Source organism: Akebia trifoliata, chromosome 5 (assembly GCF_017979445.1).
Source record: "Akebia trifoliata isolate Shusen 1 chromosome 5, ASM1797944v1, whole genome shotgun sequence".
Classification (NCBI taxonomy): domain Eukaryota; kingdom Viridiplantae; phylum Streptophyta; class Magnoliopsida; order Ranunculales; family Lardizabalaceae; genus Akebia; species Akebia trifoliata.
Window position 1 is genome coordinate 1727694 of NC_141379.1, and position 22385 is coordinate 1750078.

At 36.5% G+C, this 22385-nt stretch overlaps 2 protein-coding genes across 4 annotated transcripts; one reads left to right on the forward strand and one right to left on the reverse strand.

The window, feature by feature from the left end:
• The first annotated feature begins 6715 nt into the window (after positions 1-6715).
• LOC147400880 (ankyrin) lies at positions 6716-14511 on the forward strand. The gene is made up of 4 exons (XM_086441929.1): positions 6716-7415; positions 11748-12023; positions 12584-12721; positions 12814-14511. Exons 1-4 carry the CDS (start codon positions 7092-7094, stop codon positions 14374-14376), a joined length of 2301 nt encoding a protein of 766 aa, XP_086298055.1. The 5' UTR covers positions 6716-7091; the 3' UTR covers positions 14377-14511.
• Positions 14512-14858: 347 nt separating this feature from the next.
• LOC147400881 (Ribosome recycling factor) lies at positions 14859-19872 on the reverse strand. 3 transcript variants are annotated; one of them, XM_086441932.1, is made up of 9 exons: positions 19549-19872; positions 17410-17553; positions 17212-17327; positions 16780-16871; positions 16624-16645; positions 16469-16537; positions 15352-15420; positions 15171-15263; positions 14859-15033 (listed from the first exon to the last, which is right to left on the reverse strand). In XM_086441932.1, the coding sequence occupies exons 1-8, from the start codon at positions 19766-19768 to the stop codon at positions 15183-15185; spliced, it is 813 nt and encodes a 270-aa protein (XP_086298058.1). In that variant the 5' UTR covers positions 19769-19872; the 3' UTR covers positions 14859-15033; positions 15171-15182. The 3 variants fall into 3 exon arrangements, 2 of the variants coding, with proteins under 2 accessions (XP_086298058.1, XP_086298056.1); XR_015178283.1 differs by lacking the exon at positions 14859-15033 and adding an exon at positions 15505-15569 and having other exon boundaries at positions 15192-15263; XM_086441930.1 differs by having other exon boundaries at positions 14859-15263.
• Positions 19873-22385: the final 2513 nt, after the last annotated feature.

Sequence of the window (22385 nt, forward strand, 5' to 3'; positions counted from 1 at the left end):
AAGAAAAAACATTTTTACAAGATAACATTTGATTGTGTTTGAGGCACCTCAATAGTTTACAACACATCAACCCCAAGGGGTTGGCCTAGTGGCAAGCCAAGCCTTGATAAGCTCTTCAAGAACAGTAGGTCAAGTGTTCGAAACCCCAAGAAGCTATGAGTTTCTTGGGGCTCTAGTGTTCGGTTGACCCTTGACTCAATTTGTTGCACGTATCACTTTCCAAAGAGGTGGTGGGCATGACCGTGGATTAGTCCAACATGAAGGGTGGGGATACCCACAATATTTAAAAAAAAAAAAAAAAATAGTTTACAAGACATCCCCTTGAGGCTTGCTTGTAGCTTTGTTCGTTCTCATTGAGTTTGACCATTTTCATCATTGTTGGTTGATGTTTAAGAAAATTATTGGGTTTTGTGCACAAGAAATACAATCGCTAGAAATAACCAATCATGTTTATCGTGATTGTAGAGGATTGTCAAAGAAATAATACATAATAAATAACAGGAATGTAAGAATCGATAAAATAAATCCACAACATGAGAGAATTGGCGATCAACAACTGGTCATTACTTACAAAATGATTCTATGATACAACGAATCGAAATTGTACTCTTGTGACAGATATGTTGAACTTACTCTTGTTTTCTCCGACATCAAAATAATGAAAAACTTATTTAAATAAATAACGTAATTATATGGAATTTGTAATAATGTGTTAAAAATTGGATATTATTTTAATGATATTGGGCCGTTACATCACTTTCATTAACGCCTAGTTGGCTCAACAAATGGCGCCACAACAGTTTAAAACGTGTGGACTATCTCATCTGACTAATGATCACAACCTTTGGTCCATTGTGCATTATGTTTGATTTCATTGGGTCCACCTTTGGATTCATATTTCTAGTAGATATGGCCCAGATGGCACACGATTTCATTCCACCATGGTTGAATTAGTGGCTACAAGTGTCCCCTTTGTCTCCAATTGTGGAGGACACAAGAGGCCAATGTCATCAAGTCCTTTATAGAATCAAATATGGGAAGTTAAAACCTACACGTGCGTACACGTGTACGCGTGTGAAAGTACCAGTGAATATGTAAGCTAGGTACATTTGTCATGTGTGGCTGCATACATGTACACATTTGTTAACATGTTAGACATGTGAGAAGTAGAACATGGACATGTTGAGATATTGGTAACGTGTGTAAAATACGATGAGTGCTGATTTTCTATCTACAAAGTCTTCAATCGGTCGATACGAAACCATGGATCTTTCTTATCGGATACACAACTGCACATCCAGCAGTTATGTATCCCCAAGGAAAAATTTATTGACTGGGTGAAGACTGTCTAATTAGAAAATCATTATTGAAATAGATTATGCAATGTACATGGCATATACATAGAATCATAGATTTTCTTCGGGATACACAACTGCACATATTTTTGGGGATGTGCAATTGTGTATCCTAAGAAAAGAAAATCTACAATCATGATAAATTGACGTGGCTGGGCTTAGAATCATAGATCTTTTTTCTTCAAAATGCACAAGGAAAAAGATCAACTGTTTTGTTCCCTTACCACGTCAGCCACGTATGTTTTGCCCCGTCGATCTATCATTATTAAAAAATCTATGATTTTATGCACATGCCACATCAGGAGAGTATGAGGGAATATGTCAAAGGGGGGAGTCAATTATCATGACTTTATTTATAAACGCTTAGAAAAAATAATGAAATTAGATTTTCCTACTTTGAGGTTTTTTTTTTTCTAATTTTATTTATCCCCACTTAGAAGAATTTGTTGATTGATTGTAGACAAATAATTTGTAAGATGCAACAAATTTATAATTAGAATTTACAAGTAACAAATTTGAGAATTTTTGCTAATAATTATTAGACAAAATAATATGTAGTAACTTGATTAGTCTAAAAAAATTAAAATTGAATTTATGTAGAATTAAACTCATTTGAGTTTTCGTGAACTCATAGCTATTTTCGTATATTGGATAAGTCATCTTGGATATCAAACGAGTAAATGTGATGGACTTTTACATTAAGTGTGTGTTGGTAACACGTCTAAAGTTTGAAAGGAGGTGGTTCACCTTTAAAATTCAAACTTCAGAAGCTTTAATCTTGTTCGTTTTGTTTCAAATTTCATTTCAAAAACAAAATCTTTAAGATTTAAACCAACGATGGAGGATGCTGGATGAATTCAGAAGTTCTAAACTAAAAATCAGAAAACATAAACTAGTTCCAGACTTCAGATTTCAAAATAGTTAACAAACACATCCTAGTTATCTCCCAAATGCTTATAGGGTCAGGACGCCTTACCCAAGTCATGTTGATCCCCGAACATTTTTAAAACCATGCGCCTCACTTTTAGGGTATGTTTGATTGCATGGAAAGTCACTTTCCATGGAATTTGAAATCCATGGAAAATTAGTTGTGGAAAATAGGTAGGGTTGGAAAATCAAATTCCATTGTTTGATTTCACTTGGATAAAATCATGGAAAAAATATGAGAAAAAATAAGAAGAGGAGAAGGAGGATGTGGCGACGACGAGGGCGACGGCGCTGGCGGTGGCTGCTACGATGACGATGGTGGAGGCGGTGGCGGTGACGACGACGACGGTGGCGACGGCGACGATGAAGGTAAGTGAGGAAAATGGGGGGAGAACTTGGTGGTGGTGGTGGTGGTGGCGGAGGAGGTGAGGGATGGAGAAGAAGAAAAATAAGAAGAGAGAGAGAGAAGGTGGTCGGAGACGGAGCCGACGGCGACGGCGATGGTGACGACGACGATGACGACGACGGCAAGGTTAGTGTAATGGTGGTGGTGGTGGTGGTAGGGAATAATTGATGATGGAAAACATGGGTGGATTTCATTTTTCTACCCATATGGGTGGGAAAGTGAAATCCATGATTTAGTGGACTTTTTGAATGGGGTGGAAAATGAATTCCATTTCCATGTGCAATCAAACACTTGAAAAATGTCATTTTCCATGGAAATTGATTTTCCACCTTATTTTCCATGTGCAATCAAACATACCCTTAAGGGAAAACTTAAATGAGCAACACATAAAGTAGGTAGCTTCAAAAAGAAAATATTGATAATCTTGGATTTTAGGCCACATCTCACTTATGTTTCCCTCAACTCTATCCAACATTTTCTTGTCATCGTCTTTGTAAGAAAATAATTATCTTGTAATTCAAGATTCTTCGTGCCAAGTAACTAGGTCCAATCTTTTTTTTTCTTACCTCTCACAAGAGTCTGTGATTTTACTCCAACAATCAAGTTAATCCATAATTTAATAGAATTTCGAGTGAATTAGAGAAGATCATATAAATTTGTTTCTGAATGATTCCCCTTTAGATCCTAACAAGTGTGATGTCTTGTGGGTCACATGAGTGAAACAATGAGCCATTTGACTCACAAAGGATATGTGGAGTTGAGTAGCCACCCAACTCCTGGTAGTACAGAATCTACACTGAAGAAAAAGTGAGAGTGAAGAATCGATGAGGTTTGGGACTTAGAAGGGCTTAGCAAACTATGCCACGCGTGCCTATCCATCTTATTAGTCAAGAAAAAATACTAGTTTGATAATTAGATGCTCACGTGCCCCTTCAGATTATAAACTTCACTACTTGACACCCTTTTCAAGCAAGTGACTTTCTACTAACAAATGAAGATCTTAGACTGTTAAACTCACTCTTGATTTAGATTTAAAACTTGGCACTCTAATTTGTTATTAGCAAACCTATAATCTATCCACGCTAGTAGTTTCTCAAGATCAATTTTTTAGGGAAAATCTCTAACTATACGAGATTTGTCATTCAAGAATTCAATCCATTGGACAAATCTAATACATATAATGGATGTATGTAATAACCCCGGGGGAGTTGACTCAATGGCAATTTTGGACTGATAAGTTGTTAATTCCCGTAGGTTGATCTTGAGTTCGATACCCAATATGAACATTAATTCTTCTAAGCCTACTCATGAGGGCGCACTTTCACTTATCTGATGCGTGTGATGTGCAGGGTGTTGCACGTGCATTAGAACTAGTCCTTGGACAAGATCATGGTCTATGGATTGGACAAAAACTCAAATATAGGCTCGGTCTATCGTTTATAAGGATGTCCGGTTATAAAAAAAAATGAGTATCTAGATTAGTTAAATATATATTTTTTATTAACAAGATATCCCTATAAAGAATGGACTAGACTTGTGTCTGGGTTTTGCCCAATCCATAGACCATAATCTTGTCCAAGGATTAGTCCCGGGGAACGTGCAACACCTACACATCACACGCACCAAGTAAGTGAGGGTGTGCCCTCACGATAACCCCTGATAAATTATTGCTTATACTAAGTATCGATGAATAGTTAAATGTTATAACACACACACACACACACACAAGTGGCATACCCTATAAAGTGATATCCAATATTCACATATATTATTTTTTGATTATCCAAAATTTTGATTTATAATATATAATCATATATGTTTCTTGTCACTTTATAAGATTTTGCTAAATTATATAAGTTAAAGTTAATATTGGATTCTTTTTTTAATAAATAAGACAGCATCTTTAATCCTTAGATTCCCATCTATCATATATATATATATATATATATATTTTTTTTTTTTTTTTTTTTTTTAACTGACAAACTAATAAGTATGTTTCCACTAAGATCTCAATAGATCAATTATTGAGGGATCTCTTTGACTTAAAAGTTAAAAAAATATATAAAATAAATTAATAAAAGAAAAGAAAACGAGAAATGGTTGGGGGAGCGGAGACTACAAGATTTCTTTTGCTTTCTCCTCCTTGGTAAAATGGCGTGATCTCCAATAGCCACGTCAGACACTGTTTTATTTTAATTTATTAAATAATCTAATAAAATTAAATTTCCTATTTAGCTTATACCTCTTATAAATCGTTTAATACGAGAGAAAGAGACTACATGCAGGCGTAATCCGGCCTTTATCGCTTACATAGATGTCCACGTGTCCGTACCGACCAAGCACGCGAGCGGTGTCAGCCAAAAAGTCAACCAAGCCAATAATCCTCGATCGATACTACGCATCGATCTCGAGGAATATCCATTGGTCTTGACCTATAGTGACGTTCTTATAGGTCCACCATCAGTACTGACCATGTTACAATTTCGCTACAGTATAGCACAAATTCTGTTCTGTCTGTAAGATCCTAACCACACGATAAAATACTTTGATGAAAACGCGAGATTTTTGGTCAAAAGGGTTTTGACTGATTGGCCTACGTATATAGTAACAACTCTGTATAGTGGTAAAATAGATGTGTAATGAACTTTGACCAATCAGATAGAATGGATCAGCATAATATGTAGCTCACATGTTAATATAATAAGAGTCCTGTTGGAGTAACATTGAAATGTACATCGATTATCACATTCTTAAAGTTGAGATGCACACATAATCATAAATGCTCTCACTCGTATCTCGATGAAAAATAACTATGATTTCATGCATGCATCCACGTCAGCAATGTGAGAATCAATGTACATTTTAATGTTACTTCAACATTTTTCATAGAATATTGATAAGAAAAATGTTGAAATGACGCGAAGTATTTACTGTAATTCTCATAAATCTGACGTGGGATGTGCACATAATCGTAGATGTTTTTATGTGTTTTCTCGTGATACAAGTAAAAACCATCTACAGTTATGCATGCATCTCCACATCAAAATTGTGAGAATCACAATAACTCTTGTGTCACTCTAGTACAATTCTATTAATAAACTGGCACACCCTCTAACATACTCCCCCTCTATTCTCTTGATGTGGCTATGCATAGAATAATAGATTTTTTCTTTGGATACAACTGCACATTTTCATGAACATGTGTGATTGTGAATCTCAAGGGAAAAAAACTATGGTTCTATGCACATACCATGTCACGAGAGTAGAGGGAGAGTCAGAAAATCACGGCTCATGTTAATAGCGTAATCTATCAATGTATAATAATAAAATGCTCAGCAATATTTTTTAGCATTGTATTAGCACATCAAACACTGTTTATATTGCAATGATTATTTAAATTATAAATTACACACTAAGCATGATTAAAGAGATCACAATCGTAGAATAAGAACCGTGCCTATATGGTATGTTTTGGTTGGAGTTTAAAACACATTGTACCATGATTTTTAAATTCGGTATCGTGTCTCATATAGTTCAGCTCCGATATCGAGTCGTCTCGGACAAATTTTTCGATACGTTTGAGATGTCTCGTGAGTTAACTCAAAAAATATAACGCGAAACATAAAACTCGGTCAAAAAAATGACTTTGTGAGTTGGTCTCGTTCAGCTCTGATACCGAGTTAACTCAAACAATACGTCTCGATCTTGGACGAGTTAAAAACCATGCATTGTACTCTAGCTAGCTGTTTTCTAAATGACACCGAGTCTGATGTATTAATTATTAAAACACATCGGACCAATAGAAATTCTAATTTTTTTTCTTTGTTAATTATTAATAGATCAAAATGTAAACCACAATCTAATGCGTAATTCACACTATCCACCTTGTCCTTTTCTCAAATAAAGTTGGAAACACTAACCTTGTACTAACTACCACACTAAAGTTCACTAAAAAAGTATGAAACACGTAGAGTTACGGTCCAGACAATTTCCCTACACAGTATCTTTCATGCCTATATAACTGTTGGATTCAAGCATTTTTATCTACGATTTTAATCTCGATGTGAGCATTTAATCTTCTAGGGATACTCAAATCAAGAGACATGATCTGCCGCTTTTCCATGCCTCAGATCCGAAATATTAAAAAACGGTAGTAACATACACCAAGCATGTGGGGCCCACACGCACTAAATAAATCTTGACCCTCTCACAGTCAAAACGTTTAACCATGGTTAATATTTTTCCAATAAAATCCACGCTTTTCCGCACTTTCTGGCGCTCACTTCTTTCAAGTTTCTCTGATCAGAACCAGAGAGAGAGAGAGAGAACCAATGCGAGTTTTCTCGATTCTTGGCGCCTAAACTTGCAGAAAAATCGCCGGAAACCTCATATTTTACCAGAAAATGACTGTTTTCGGCCACAATGGAGGCGGATTTCTAGCCGGAAAACAGGTTTTTCCGGTGGATTACGAAGCAGAGGTTTCTCAGAGACTCGTTGAAGCTTCACATACTAACGATCTCAAGTTGGCATTCGAATGTATAGCGGATCCATTTGTAGACGTAAACTTCATTGGAACTGTTAGCTTGAAGACGAGGAAGACGGAAGTTGTTTTACAAGATGAATCAACGAGTGAAGTTCGGATCGAGTATGAGGAGTTCAAATCAGATGTTACGGCTTTGTTTCTCGCTGCTCATGGCGGAAATCTGATACTCGTGAGGAAATTACTGGTAATCTAATCTTAATCTTTGATTTTTTTTTTATATATATATTTTTTTTGGTAAGTCCATTGTCGTTGAAATCGACAACTTGAGATTGAATCACTATTTTAATTTATTTTTTCAACAGTTCTGCTGAAACTAGGGGTTTTTTTGTGCGTATTGTGATTCATCTGTGTTCTTTTCTGATGGTCGGGGGGGGGGAGAGAGAGAGGTTTACTAATCTGCATTTTGATGTTTTTAGCGTGATCTCTGAATTTGATACTGTTTTACATCTGTTGATCTGTTGGATTTAGGGTTTTTTCGGAGTTTTTAGTTTCGTTTCCATTTTCAGATACTCGATTCTTCGCATTTGGCCTTTTTAGGTTCCTGATTGTACATATACATAATTGTGAAACTTGAAATTTGAAAATTGAAATTTCGGCCTTTTTCGGAAATTTGATGTTGTCGTTCTGTCTCTTTCACTTATTTCTTGGCTTTTAATAGATCTCTGGAGATTTGCTGAAATCAGGGTGCGTTGAGTTTCTCTACTTGGAAACAATTAAAAGTTACCGACACTAAATGATTCAAGTTCCGTTGGCATTTTATTAGGAATTCATGTCCCTCGTCTTTCCTTTTAAGTGTTTGATTGTCTTTTCACTTTTTCTTGAGGTTTTTAGCTCTGATTGTCATTTCTTTTGGTATGATTCTGTGTTATTGCTTGGAAATTTTGCATTTAAAAAAAAATTTATAACGTTGATTCTAGACTTCCTAGTTTTTCGAGAGATTCTGTTACCACACCAACTTTTGCTAAAATCACCCCAATTCATATGAAATCGAATTAACACAATCTTGGGGTGCTCTTAGTAAAAGTTGGTGTGATGATAGAAGCTCTCTAGTTTTATTATCGTTTATCATTGACATAATAATTGGATTGAACTAATTACCAACACACCTCAGTTTTCAATTTCTCTAAATTATTCTGCTAAACCTTTGCACCTAAATTATAATTTAACCCCTCTAGTTTGGCATAATTTTATTTTAACTCCCTAACATTCTGGTAACTGCACTTACCCTACTCACTCCTCAAATATCTGTATTAAAAGAATATTGTTTTACTTTTTATAAAGATTATTTTACCTTTCATTGTTGTAGAATGCTCGTATGAGAGCTTTTTTTGTCTTTTGGAAATTTTAATTTTTTTTTAATAATATGGTAAGATCATGCTTTTGAAATCTCGTCAAATGATGAGATGAGTTGACAAGCCATGTCATGATCTCAAAGACATATTTTATCTTGAAGGCAACGTTCTTTGTTCTAAATCTCATCTTCGACAATTCAAATAAATCAGTGGCTCATCCAAGACGACCCGGTCGTTCACGGGACAAGATCTCAAAGCGAGTTGGGTATGATTCAAAAGGACTAATAAGAAGCTAAAAATAGCAAGATGAACGGGGCTTATTGCCCTTTCTAATAACAGGGGAGGTAGTGCAATTGTCAAACATAAAGGGATCGACTAGAATATGCTACATGAGAGGGAATGGAAATTTTAATTTATCCTACCAATGTGTGTCTTGTACAGCCGTTTATCTGTACAAGTTGAATTACTTTGCGGATCATGACAATTGACACAGAAATCTTCAACAGATGATTACAATTTTCAACCATAAGTGATTTTCTGTGTATTTTCCTGTATCATTTACTTCCATGTCAAAAAATAATTCAATCAATCATGTTTTTTAATTTTTTTAAATCTTAGTTGCTTAATCGGGGCGATAATCTGGTCCCATTAGCTTCAATGACGAGCATCTCTTTGTGGGTCACAGCAGAATAGATGATTAGACCCATCAGATTGGCTGACTTTCTTTGGATTATTGTTTATAATATGGAGTCTAGTCAATCAAGTCACGGTCATTCATTCATTGATTGAAGGTTCTTTTTTCCAAGTGATATACTTGATATTGATTTGACGGTCCTGATTGTGATTATGACTGCCTATTAAAGGTTGATTGGCACATCGAATTGATTCATTAGTCTTGTACGTCGCATAACTCCACCTCACATCAGATTTTTTTTATTTTTTGTAATATGTATTTTATTGTTTATCTTTTTCTACTTTTTTGTCTTTTATTTGTTGAAAGGACGACTGTGTCATACCATCAACGTGGCGCTTTTTTCATTTTCATTTTCATTTTCATTTTTTTTTCTTCTTCCAAATCTCAAATTGTTTTATTTTCTGCAACATTTGAAGAAAATTGCAGAAAACCCAGGGCTGAACATTTCCAATTAGGAAATTGTGGGCCAAATATTCGTCCCCCGTTGGGCTTAAAATAGTGTGCCACATGCCCACATGGCATTTTTTTTCCTGTCATCGCAGTTGAAAAATATATATTAAATTTTGAAATTCAACAGTGATAATTTGAAGCTTTTTCTTTCGACCACTCGTCTGTTTACTCTATTTTTTTTATTTAAAATATTTGCTATGTCAGTAATCTTTTAAAGGAGAAATACAAATTCATCTGTTTCTCGTGATTTCTTTGGTAAGTGCCCCCATTTCTTTGTATTTTATTCAATTCTGTACCCGACAGAAAAAATCCTTACAAATACTCTTTGTTCAGGAGATTTTCCTTACTGGTGATAATTATAAGAGAGTTGAACTTTAGCTCCAAAATAATTCAGCCTCATTGATAATTTCAAACCTTTGGATTTCAGCATTTTTCACTGGTTAGAGCTTTCATGTTGTGGTATCCTCTAATCAAACTTCTAGATATTACCAATCTGTTGGTTTTTTTTTTTTTTAAATATCTGAAAGATGCCGAAACATCACTGGAACCTGTCGATATCAAACGGTGTCCAATTGGACTCTAGTTTACACTATATTCTTCTTGATACATCTTGAGTTTATGTCGGACATGGTGTTTGTCCTTTTATAATATTACTAATATTAATTTCGTACTGGATAGGTTCGCCCATCTCTTTCTCATTGGACGGATACCATATTCATTGTGAAAATAAATGCATTCATGCATCCGCCATTGCCATCCTGCGTTTTGCTGTTGTTTGTCTTTTTCTCTGCAGGTTTTTTTTTCACATTTTAGGTGACAGTAATAGTCACCCAAGAAAAACACATACAAACAAAGTAAATTGGTACACCACCTTACACCTGTAACGCTACCATACAAATAGCTTTGTTTTGTGTACCATGGTTCAGGCGGCCATGACCTCATTTATCAGGTCAATGAACCTTTTCTACTTCTGGAGGAAGTGTTTTACATGAGGGAAAAAGAAGTTTAGGGTGATTTAGAAATGTACCTCCACATTTTGGTCAATATTTGAGATGCGCCCTTGTATTTTCAAACCAATAGCATGCCACCCTTAACCTGGGTGCTCTCTAAAAGATTGATGGATAATGAAATAAATGTCCTCGTCCTCAATTTCTTGCCTAAAGGACTCTTTATTTTCTTCCCCAAAACTATTCATCTTCAATCTCTGAGGGAGTTTCTTTATCCTAATCGTCGACCTTAAGATTTTATCTCTTCAACCTTCATACCTCAAGTACAAAATTGGATTTTTAGGGAAGTGGAAGATAGGCTTTTTGGGTAGAAAAATCAAGTGTTTTCTACTAGATGTGGAGGACAAGTTTAGGTGAGATGAGGTTTGAATAGGTTAAAAATGGTTTACCCTACCGGACAAGAACTGTAAAATGACAGATCAGGGCTTTTTCCTAGAAGTTGAACTTGATGGCATTTAGATCATTTTTCTGTTTGTCTCTCACAGAAGACCTAGGTCAACAGGGCACGTCATCAGTTTTTAACATGGGTATCTCAAATATTGCACGTAGTGAGGTATGTCTAAGTTTTACAAACATTTTATGGGTGTACATTTCAGGACATGACTCATCCATTGAATGATGTCCTTGGTAGGCCCATCATACCTGCTCTTTTTTCTTTATTTATGGAGAAAATCAATGCCTCGAAGAAAGAAGTGAAAGCATTTATATGTTTTGGATATTTTAATTTAATATTGGGTTGGCAAATCCCATTTATTTTTTGTCTCTGACCATTGACCAGAGACCACTTCCTAGATTACTACATTATACGTGCGTGGTTCATCCCCTTTTCGCGTCAAGCATGATTCATCCTCTTTTTGCATTAGTGGTCATTTATCCATGTACCTTGCCCCATTATCTGTATCAGCACCGACTGTGTGTGTGTGAAACATTTCATGTTGCACCAGCAAACACCCAAGATTCCTTCTCTGATGGTAGTTTTGTATTCTTCCTCTCTTCCATTAGAGAAGAAGGAAAAGAGAATTGTCTTAAGGTATGTTTGGTGCACTGAATCTTTGGCATTTTCTTGATGTTAGAGTGCAGGAGTTGATGTAAACTATAAACTCTTCAGAGGCTTTGCAACGACGGCAGCAGTGAGGGAGGGCCATCTCGAGGTCTTGGAGATTCTTATCAAGGCTGGGGCATCACAGCCAGCATGTGAAGAGGCACTGTTGGAGGCGAGTTGCCATGGGCGAGCAAGACTAGTTGAACTGCTCATGGGATCAGACATGATTCGTGCCCACATTTCAGTGCATGCACTAGTGACAGCGTGCTGCAGAGGGTTTGTGGATGTCGTGGACACACTCATGAAGGTAAAATAAACACTTATGCCTGTTGGATCGCAACATTGGATTCAGAGAGATCTGCTGTGGTTCTATCCTATGGCACCAATCAATTGAAAGTGTGAGATCGCACATGCGATTGCTCATATAAATTGGTCTGTCAATGTTAGATAATTTTTCCTTAAAAGAAAACTTCGATTTTTTTGGGAAATTTTGAGCATTTTCAAGAAAAAAATTCCCTCCATTTCCCTAATATTGGAGTAACAATAGCCACTCAAAATCTTATATTAATAACATTCTAAGACTAGGAAAATTATAGCCTCAAATGATCCCTAGGAAACCTGTGCTTCTTCATCCCATCCCGACCTTTGTTTTAGTTTGAGATTTAGGAAAGTCGCTAAATCTTCTAAATATAACTGTTGTGTAATTTCCCATGTTAATTATTTACAATAGTATAGTAAAATATAAATTGCTAGATGGTCTGGTGGTTTTGTAAACCAATACTCTTTTTTTTCAGTTTGTAAATGACAATAGAACTCTTGGCAACAAAGATACTCACGCATCCATATTTGCATCTAATTTGTGTTCAGTGTGGGGTTGATGCAAACACAACTGATCGTGTGCTGCTCCAGTCTTCAAAGCCTTCGCTGCACACCAATACTGACTGCACGGCTCTTGTGGCAGCTATTGTTAATAGGCAGGTCTCTGTTGTCAGCCAATTATTACAGGTAACAACTTAGAAGTGTAAAACCAACATCATCATCACATATAAATGTTCTATATAACCTGATTTGGTGTTTTCTCTCACATTGTAATTAAGGTTGGCGTAAGAAAGGATGTCAAGGTGAGACTGGGAGCCTGGTCATGGGACACAAATTATGGCGAAGAATTCAGGGTGGGTGCAGGATTAGCAGAGCCCTACGCGATTACCTTTTGCGCAGTGGAGTATTTTGAAGCCAGTGGTGCTATCTTGCGCATGCTCCTCCAACACTACTCCCCAAATATCCCACATTATGGGAGGGCCCTCATCCACCATGCCATCCTATGTGGCAATGTCGGAGCCCTCAATGTGTTGTTGAATTGTGGTGCCGACCTAGAATTGCCAGTGAGGACAACTAGAGGAACTGAGTTCCACCCGATACACATGGCTGCCCGACTTGGTTTAGATAAAATCCTTAAATGCTTGATTGATTCTGGCTGTGATCTTAACTCTAGAACGGATTTTGGTGATACAGCTCTGATGATCTGTGCAAAGCATAAATGGGATGAGTGCCTCCGAATTCTTGGCTCGGCTGGTGCTGATTTTGGTTTAGTGAATTCAGCTGGACAATGTGCTAGTTCAATTGCTGGGTCGAACAGATGGAGTCTGGGTTTCCAACATGCTGTGCTAGATGTAATTCACTCTGGGAATGTTTGTAAATCAAGCAATTTCTCTGTATTCTCTCCTCTAATGTTTGTTGCTCGGGTTGGGGATACCGAAGCCTTGAAAACATTAATCAAGCAACCTGACATTAGTATAGATGATCAGAACGAGAGAGGGATCTCAGCTGTGATGGTTACAGCCATGGAAGGTCACGTGGAAGCCTTCCGGTTACTTGTTTACGAAGGGGCTGATGTAAAGCTGTGCAACAACTCTGGTGAGACAGCAATCAGTTTATCGAAATTAAACAAGAACCGTGATCTCTTCGAGAAGGTATTGCTTGAATTTGCTCTAGAAAAGGGCAACCATGCGGATGGAGGGTTTTATGTTCTACATTGTGCAGCCCGACGAGGGAACTTGGCCGCAATTCGCTTGTTAATAAATAGGGGTTATGATGTCAATGCTCCCGATGGCGACGATTACACACCGCTCATGTTAGCAGCAAGGGAAGGCCATGGAAGCCTGTGTGAGTTTCTGATATCATGTGGAGCCAGATGTGATGTTAAGACTGCAAAAGGTGAGACTGCACTTTCACTTGCAAGAAAGAACGCTGGTATTGGAAGTGAAGCAGTGTGTGTGATACTGGATGAACTTGCCCGCAAACTAGTGTTAAATGGGGCACATGTGAAGAAACACACCAAGGGAGGGAAAGGATCACCGCATGGGAAGGTGATGAGGATGGTGGAAGCTGCGGGGGTGCTACGTTGGGGAAAGTCAAATAGGAGGAATGTATTGTGTAAGGAGGCAGAAGTGGGACCAAGTTCTGTGTTCAGGAGGAACCGCAGGAGGAGAAAGAGTGGTGATGATAGCGATGAAGTTGGGGTGTTTCGCGTGGTAACAACGAAGAACAAAGAGTTTCATTTTGTGTGTGAAGGTGGTGTTGAAATTGCAGAGCAGTGGGTGAGAGGGATAAAACTTGTGACAAGGGAAGCTATCTTTGGTAAGAAGCAGATCGAGTCGTGAAAGTTGGTTTGAAGGTGTTTTTGAGAAGTACTTCAACTCGAAGTATGTTGTTCTTTTTTTACTGTAAATTGGTTTTGTTTTGATCTTCAATGATTGTCGTAGAATGATCTATCCATTGAAAGAGAAAGATGGTATGCACAAACCAACTCCACTTAGTTTAACATCTATGGGAACCATGGTTTTAAATCTTGTCCAAGACCGAGATGACTTGTCGAACACGTCTCAGTATTGTCCACCAATGAGATGGATAGACAAGTCAACTGTATCAGATGAGATTTAAAAACCATGGTTCATTTTTCTCATTGACGAGATGAGACATCAAAACGGGTTTTAAAACCATGATTGGAACCACTCATTCATCTCAAGATCCCCCCATTCCTGCTGATTTGTTGGGGAAAGAAATTAATGCTAAATAAGAGCAAAGGCCCTCTACACTATTATATGTTCATCAAACACTAGGGAGTTGCTTTTGGAAATAATGGTAATAAGAGCCAAAGATAAAAGATAAGCAATTTTGGATCCTGCAGGTTACAGTGCTCTTCTAAAGCTTTATCCATATAAATGAATTCAAAACTGTGATAAAACTGCATGTTTAATCTCCCACTCTTCCTACAATAGCTTTTCATCTCACCATATCCTGCTTCCGATGATCAAACCCTAAATAAAGGGATCAAACTCACAAGTTCCAACAGATTAAAGTTTGGGGAGCATTCATTCCCAAAAGATCAGGCTTAATCTACATGAGCATGAAAACAAACAGCCCGTAAAAATTGTGGTGCAGTTCAGAAAAATACCAAAATCATAACTCAGCTCCCAAGGATTTCTTTCTCCTTTGCCTTGCACATATCCTCTGCCGACTTGACAAACTTCTTCGTCAACTCATCCACCTGTGGAAGAAATTCACACAAATTGAATTGATGACAAGAACAAACCTTCTAAAAAAAAACAATTAAATGTTATCCAAGTGGTACTCACTTCTTTTTCTAGTCTCTTTGCGTCGTCTTTGGAGATACTTGATGATGCTTTCTTTATCGTATCCAATGCCTATAAAACCAAAGTGCCCATCTGAACAGACTTACACAACATGGGATAAAAACTATTGAGGCAGTCGGGCAGATTATATCATACCACGGCACTAGGAAATTCATCTTCCCCACCCATCTGCTGTTCTATGTCACACACATGAAAATTGTCTGGGCCAACAAATGATGGAAAGCTGAGCACTACTTATGAAATGGCCATGCCCAAATCAAATGACCCCAAGTTCCCCAATTATCTCATAAAAAGAACTATTTCCAGGATTTGTCTGATCAGTGTTGCAAAAAAGAAATGCAATTTTATAGAAGATAAAGATAAAAAACAAAGACTCCATTTGGGCTAAGGGGTCTCCAAGGTGAAGACCTCAACTAAATGACCCTAAAACTACCTGCATGTGTACCATATGGAGAATGAATGAGTGAGAACGTATGACTTCTACAGCAGTTCAACATGAAATAGTATCAAAAGCCTACATAACAACTCTACACTTATGTTATGTAGGCATTAGAAAATCATAAATGTTAGATGATTATAACAATGAACAATCTGATCTATCACATTATCTTGGCTCAAAAGTAGAATCAATGCCCCAGAGTTTTACACACACACACACACACACACACATATATATATATATATATATATATATATATATATATATATATATATATATATATATATATATATATATATATATATATTGGTTTATTTATTTTATTTTATTTTATTTGGTGGGGAGGGGTATCTGAACTGGTTGATTTTGAAGAGATGCTGAAGGTGAGAATTGGAGAATCCATCAAGAAATTGATTTTGACCCAGGAGCTCTTTAAGATGAAACCATCAGATGGTGCATCCAGCATACCATGCCATTCATTGATAGAAGTGCAACCACAGTTCACCCATTTTCCGATTGTTACTATTATTTTCTAGGGAAATTTTTTTATTTTCTTTAGTCCTTTTTTTATTATAAAAATAATGATTTAATTTCTTCATACAAAGCATACCCAATACAACAAAATTGGTTGTGAAGACAATAGATTTTTGTTTGCTGTACCTTTTGACGTGACCTTCTTATACTTTGCTTAACATCTTCAGCAGATTTAGTAACCACCTTACATATTGCCTGGCAAAGAAACCAAACTATGAGTTGAAGGGGTTACACCAGGGAGAAAGGGAAAGGAAAGAAAACATAGTCAAGAACAAACTGACCTGCATATGCTCCTTGGTTAACCTGGTAATATAGACCATAGCAAAACATAAAAATAATTCAATCAGAGAGACTAATAGTGGGTGTATTGAAAAACAAAAAACAAAAAAAACAAAAAAACAGCAAAACTGAGTTTTTTAGATAGACTTGATACTTACGGTGGGATAGCTGCAATTAGTCGTTGGCCCTCCACTTGTGGATTTAAACCTAATGGAGATGAAACAATGGCATGCTCTAACTCTTTCAGGGCCTGCAGAAAATGATCACTTCATAAGGCTCATCTTCATCATCTCATTTAGGTATTTAAATGGCATACTGCAATAGAAACTATCCAGGTACACGTGTGATACACCAAAAGCTGTAAGGCTTCTTCCAAAATTTACCAACTGTACCAGTCAAAAAACTGCAATTTTGTTTTAATAAGAATCTAAACCACCCGAGCTTGCCCACCAACGTAAGTACCAATAAAAATTCCATTGTAAAATCCTAGGGCACAAAATATGAAATCTAAGCGTGATCAAGATAGCAGACTTGGTGCCAATGCAACTAAATAAGCCATGACCAGTTATAGAGAAGGTACTGCTTGTTACATTTGGATCATAAGGGGTTACTGAGAGGGTCTTTGAATCCATAACGGACACGACAGCAACATGGCTCAAAGGCATCTTTACACCACTTGTTTCTACAATGATATGGTCAAGCATTCCTGCAGACATTTTCCAAATGATTGTGTTAACTAGACTACCAAATTCAGAAATGCATTCATACTATGTCCCACAACACAGTACCTGCTGATGCCCTTCCTGTCCGTAGTTTACTCAGCTCTCGAGATAAAGCATCTATTGCAGCCTCCATCTGTGACAAAGCAGCTCCCTTAACAGTAGGCCCAATATCTGGCATGACTTCAACTGTATTTGCACCATCATCATCCTCTACAAAAGATTTACGATGATTCGTAAGATTCAAGCTTTGATGGAAAACATATAGGAAGGTTACTGAATTGGAAGATGACATCTGCAATTATAAAACTGAAATTTATGTTGTTTTTCCACAGGAGGTATTAACAAACATAACATTGAAGACAAACAAATAGGACCCAAAAATGAGCCCATTCCTTATTACTTTCCCATGATACATAGATTGTTTTCAACAGTAATACACGACTCTACTTTGCAAGCTTTGCTCCTCCCACTTGCACACAGCCTTCTTCCTCCTCAACATGGTCAAGTTTGTCCTAGCAATAGAGCAAAAGTCCCTAGAAGAGAGCAAAACATATATGAATCTTGTGAACCGCTAGACACACCATTCCCTTCAACCCTTTGAACGAAATGCAGCAAAAGGAAAACCCCAGGACCAACCCCATCCTCTACCAAGTATGAACTACAAGACCACCCATTTTACTAGCTCGAGAAAGAATACGTCAATAAAGACTATCATATCCTGAATATCATCAATTGCATATGAGATACTACATAGGAAATCCTCACCATGTCACCTAATTGGTTAAAGAGAATCACTCACACGCATATAGGACCGAAGTACAAGCAATGGACCTTGAAAAACAACGCCCACTTAAGACTTGTTTGAGTCTATGACACCAAGACACGAGTAGACTTATCAGGTCCCTGAGATTCATCTGAGCCTTTTGTTTTATCGATAAAATGAATGTTTATCATGAAAAGCCAACAATGAAAAGATGGAGTACAAAGATTGGCCAGTGAGAAAGGAACACACAAAAGCAACCAACAAAAGGATCCAAATCCAATCACAAAGCAAATTATTCCATCTAAAAACAAAGTCTTCAAAGCAAAATCCTCTAATCTCCTTTACATCTTAAACCCAATATAACAAAATAGATTTAAAAAATGCAGTCTCCCTTCTTTCCTTTCCTTCTAAAGAGACAACCAAACACAAAACAACTTCAAGATTCAAAGAAATTTTCCTCTATTCTCGAAGGCTTCACAGGCCAACCTTCAAAAAAGTTCAGTAGAAAATTTGGAATAATGCAACCTATCCCAAAATCTTGGAATAACTCCAAGGGGACAATGAATGAAGATCCACTGCATTCTCTGAACATTTACACATCACACATCTACTTGGGAAGGAAAAAATTCTACTCACCAAGAGATCAATGGTGAGGATTTTGTAAAAACTACCCATCCAGGTAAAGAAATCAACTTGAAATGAAAACGATGGAGACCAGACCAAGTCACCTTGTACAGGACACAACCATCTTTTTTTTATTTAATTTTCTGTACCTAAAGGACTGAGGGGTATCCTAGATTCTTCACAGTAGTTTGAATACACCAATTAACAAATTGCCTAGTTATGGTTTGACTCAAATCACACAACATTCAATTACTGAATCGTGTGATCTTGGCAACATTGGCCTTTCCTAATATATATATATATATATATATATATATATCGAAAAAATGAAGCAAGAAAAAGATCCAAGAAATCATTTTCTCTCGGAAAACAACTTTGTGATTTACCACAGATTGCCACTTGATGCTCAATCATGATAGGAACAAACATACGGGAAACGTCGCTTTTCCATGTGTTTGTTTTGTTTTTGCTCGGGAAATCATTTTCCCACGGAAACCAAATTCCTTGTATATGCCTCTTGAGGAATTTTCTCGGGAAAATAGAACTATCAGCAAACATTGATCATAATCTTGTTAAAAAAATTTGAAAGAAATTTGCAGTCAAACATTGATGATCCATTTTCTCCGGAATCACCAAATGATTACTCGAGAAAAAGTGTAAACGCAGAGATGGAACACAAATGTTTACGAGTAAACTCATGAATAGAAGAAAAACCCTAGAATAAAATCCATGAAACTAAAATACTCTCTCCACCACGAACGAAGAACAAACAAACAAACATAAGGTCATGATCCATGAAAGGATCTGTGAAGACTTACTTGATTTCCTTCCTTTGGCGAATCCTCTTCGACTGTCTCTGATAAAATCCAAACCTAGACGACTGGAACCTTCATGATTTGTTCCAAACAGAGGAGTTTCTGATACGAAATTGCAGATATTGGAAGAACAAATGCACGAGAGATCGCGAGATTGGTGAAGTGAGGTTCGAAGAAGAATTAGGTTTCTTGCAGAGAGAGACCGCCTTAGACAGATCGCCATGGCTAGGGTTTCATATCCCTTCACAGCAGCAGCCGAGAGTGGACTGTGGATACTGGAGACGTAAAACCGCGAGGGTTTTTCAACTTTTTTTTTTTTTTGGTCCGAAATCCCAATAGGGTTTATGGGAATCGTGGTTTTCAAACCCGCGTCTCAACTCGGAACGGGTTAACTCGTTTGAGTCAAGTTGGAATGATTTTTTAAGAGAGATGCAATTGACATTCCTACTTCTACTTATTTCAACGCAATTTCTTAAAGAGAGATTTACCGGGTAGACTAATCTGTTTTAATTTTATTACAAAAACTTTCTTATTTTATAAGGTTATTACTCAACAAAACTTACTTTATGAATCAAGCTAACATGACTATTTAATAAGATTTCAAATCTTAGTAAAGGTTGTTAGGCCCACATAGATGATCAAATTGGCAATCCAACACCACATACTTTTATATTTCATAAAAAATTTCAGATTCAACAAAGAAAAAATATTCATTTTTAAGCTTGGTTGAAAGTATTGAAAATGAAAGACAATCAAACCCCCAAATTTAAAACTAAAAATCAATAGTGAAAATTATTTTTAATTTTTTAATTTTTTTTAATCGAAGTTCTTAGCATCTCTAATAGTAATTCTATTTTTTGAGATTAAAAAGTGAAAAAATGTCAAATTTGAAACGATGTTCTCCGATGCATCATCTCGAAAAAATGTCATTTGTTGACTTTGAATGCCAAAACTAAATTTTTTCATTTGTTTTGATAGTAATTTAATCAAAAAATAATAATTTAAAAGATACCTTTTATAACCTAAAAGTCACTTTAGCAAATTATGAGATATGTTAAAATCAATGTTAAATATAACATAGGTTCTAATATTTGTTGTATTTGATACACCATTTGAGACGTGTACTGGAGTGCATTTTTGAGAAGCTATTTCAAAATTTGGATTTGCCATCCCAATTTGAGAGAACATTGAAGATGCTCTTAGGATCCACTCCAAGGTATGTTTAGTAATTAACTAACCGCATCAATTTGAATTTTATGAAGTGCATCCCCATTGCAAGGCAAAAAACTTGATAAAGTAAGGTTTGGTGGGTAATAAACTTCATAAAGTGAGGTTCTCAACTCCAATGGAGTTTTTGTAATAAGAATGTAACTATTAGTTTTTAAATTATTCATCAACCCCTCCATTAAAGTTAAAACACACTCTTCAAACATTACAAAGGTTTGGCTTAAATTATAATCTTGACGTTACAAAACATTATAACACCCATTGAAATAATTTCAATAATTCGGATTAAGTCCCAACATTACATAGCATGATCTAAGAAGGGTTCAAGGGACAAGAATGATTGAATTCCAACACAGTTCAACCCTGAGATACCTACCTTGCTAATTAGCAGCTTGGTTAATTAGTAGAATAGAAGAATAGATAGCTGGGACGAGCTCAACAATTCTTCTGGTTTGATTGGGAGAGTATCTTAAGAATTTAAGGGTATGTTTGATTGCACATGAAAAATAGGGTGGAAAATCAATTTTCGTGGAAAATCAATTTTCGTGGAAAATGACATTTTTCAAGTGTTTGATTGCACGTAGAAATAAAAATTCATTTTTCACCTTAATCAAAAAGTTTACCAAAACATGAATTTCACTTTTCCACCAATATTTTTCATCATCAATTCTTCCCCACTCATATCTTCTTCTTTTCTATCACCACCACCACCATTACACTAACCTCGTCATCATCATCATTACTGTCGTTGTTGTCGTCTCCGTCTCTATCATCACCATTTCCAACCACCTTTTCTCTTTTCTTCTCTATCCTTCACTTTCTCCTCCACCACCACCACCACCACGTTTTCCTCACATATTTCTCATCATCTTCTTACTCACTTACCTCCGTCGCCGTCACTATCACGTTCTCCCTTCTTCTTCCTCACTTACTTCCACCACCACCATCGTCACCGCTACTACCACCACCATCTCCGTTGTTGTCGCCGCCGCCACATCCTCCCCCCTTCCTCTTCCTCATAATCTTTTCTTCTTCTTTTTTCTTATATTTTTTCCATGATTTTATTCAAGTAAAATCAAACAATGTAATTTGATTTTCCAACTCTACCTATTTTCCACTACTATTTTTTCATGGATTTCAAATTCCATGAAAAGTTACTTTCCATGCAATCAAACATATCATAAGAGTAGTTAACTGCGTCAATCACGATATTTCTTAAATGGATAACTTTGTATCTTGTGAGGGATTTCATTTAACTAACCTGAAGTCACATAAGAAGATCCCCTAAAATAATGAAAGGGGTGACGTATCTATGAGTTAAGTTTCCCAATTGAATTAGCTGAACAATAGGAGAGGAGGATCATCTCAAGTGTTGAAAGGCATTTGATAGGTACCACATTAGCGACCCAGCTCAGTGTAAAAGATGGATTCACCATCAAATCTAGCGTTTAGGTGTTTAAGGTACATTTGAAAAAATACCTTTACAAGTTTTAAACCAAAAAATAAAAACCTAGAAAAATAAAATAAAAATACAAGAGAACTTCTATTGGCACCCCAACTTTTACATATTCTCAATCATTCGCTTATTTTTCTATTTTTAATTAGAGTGTATA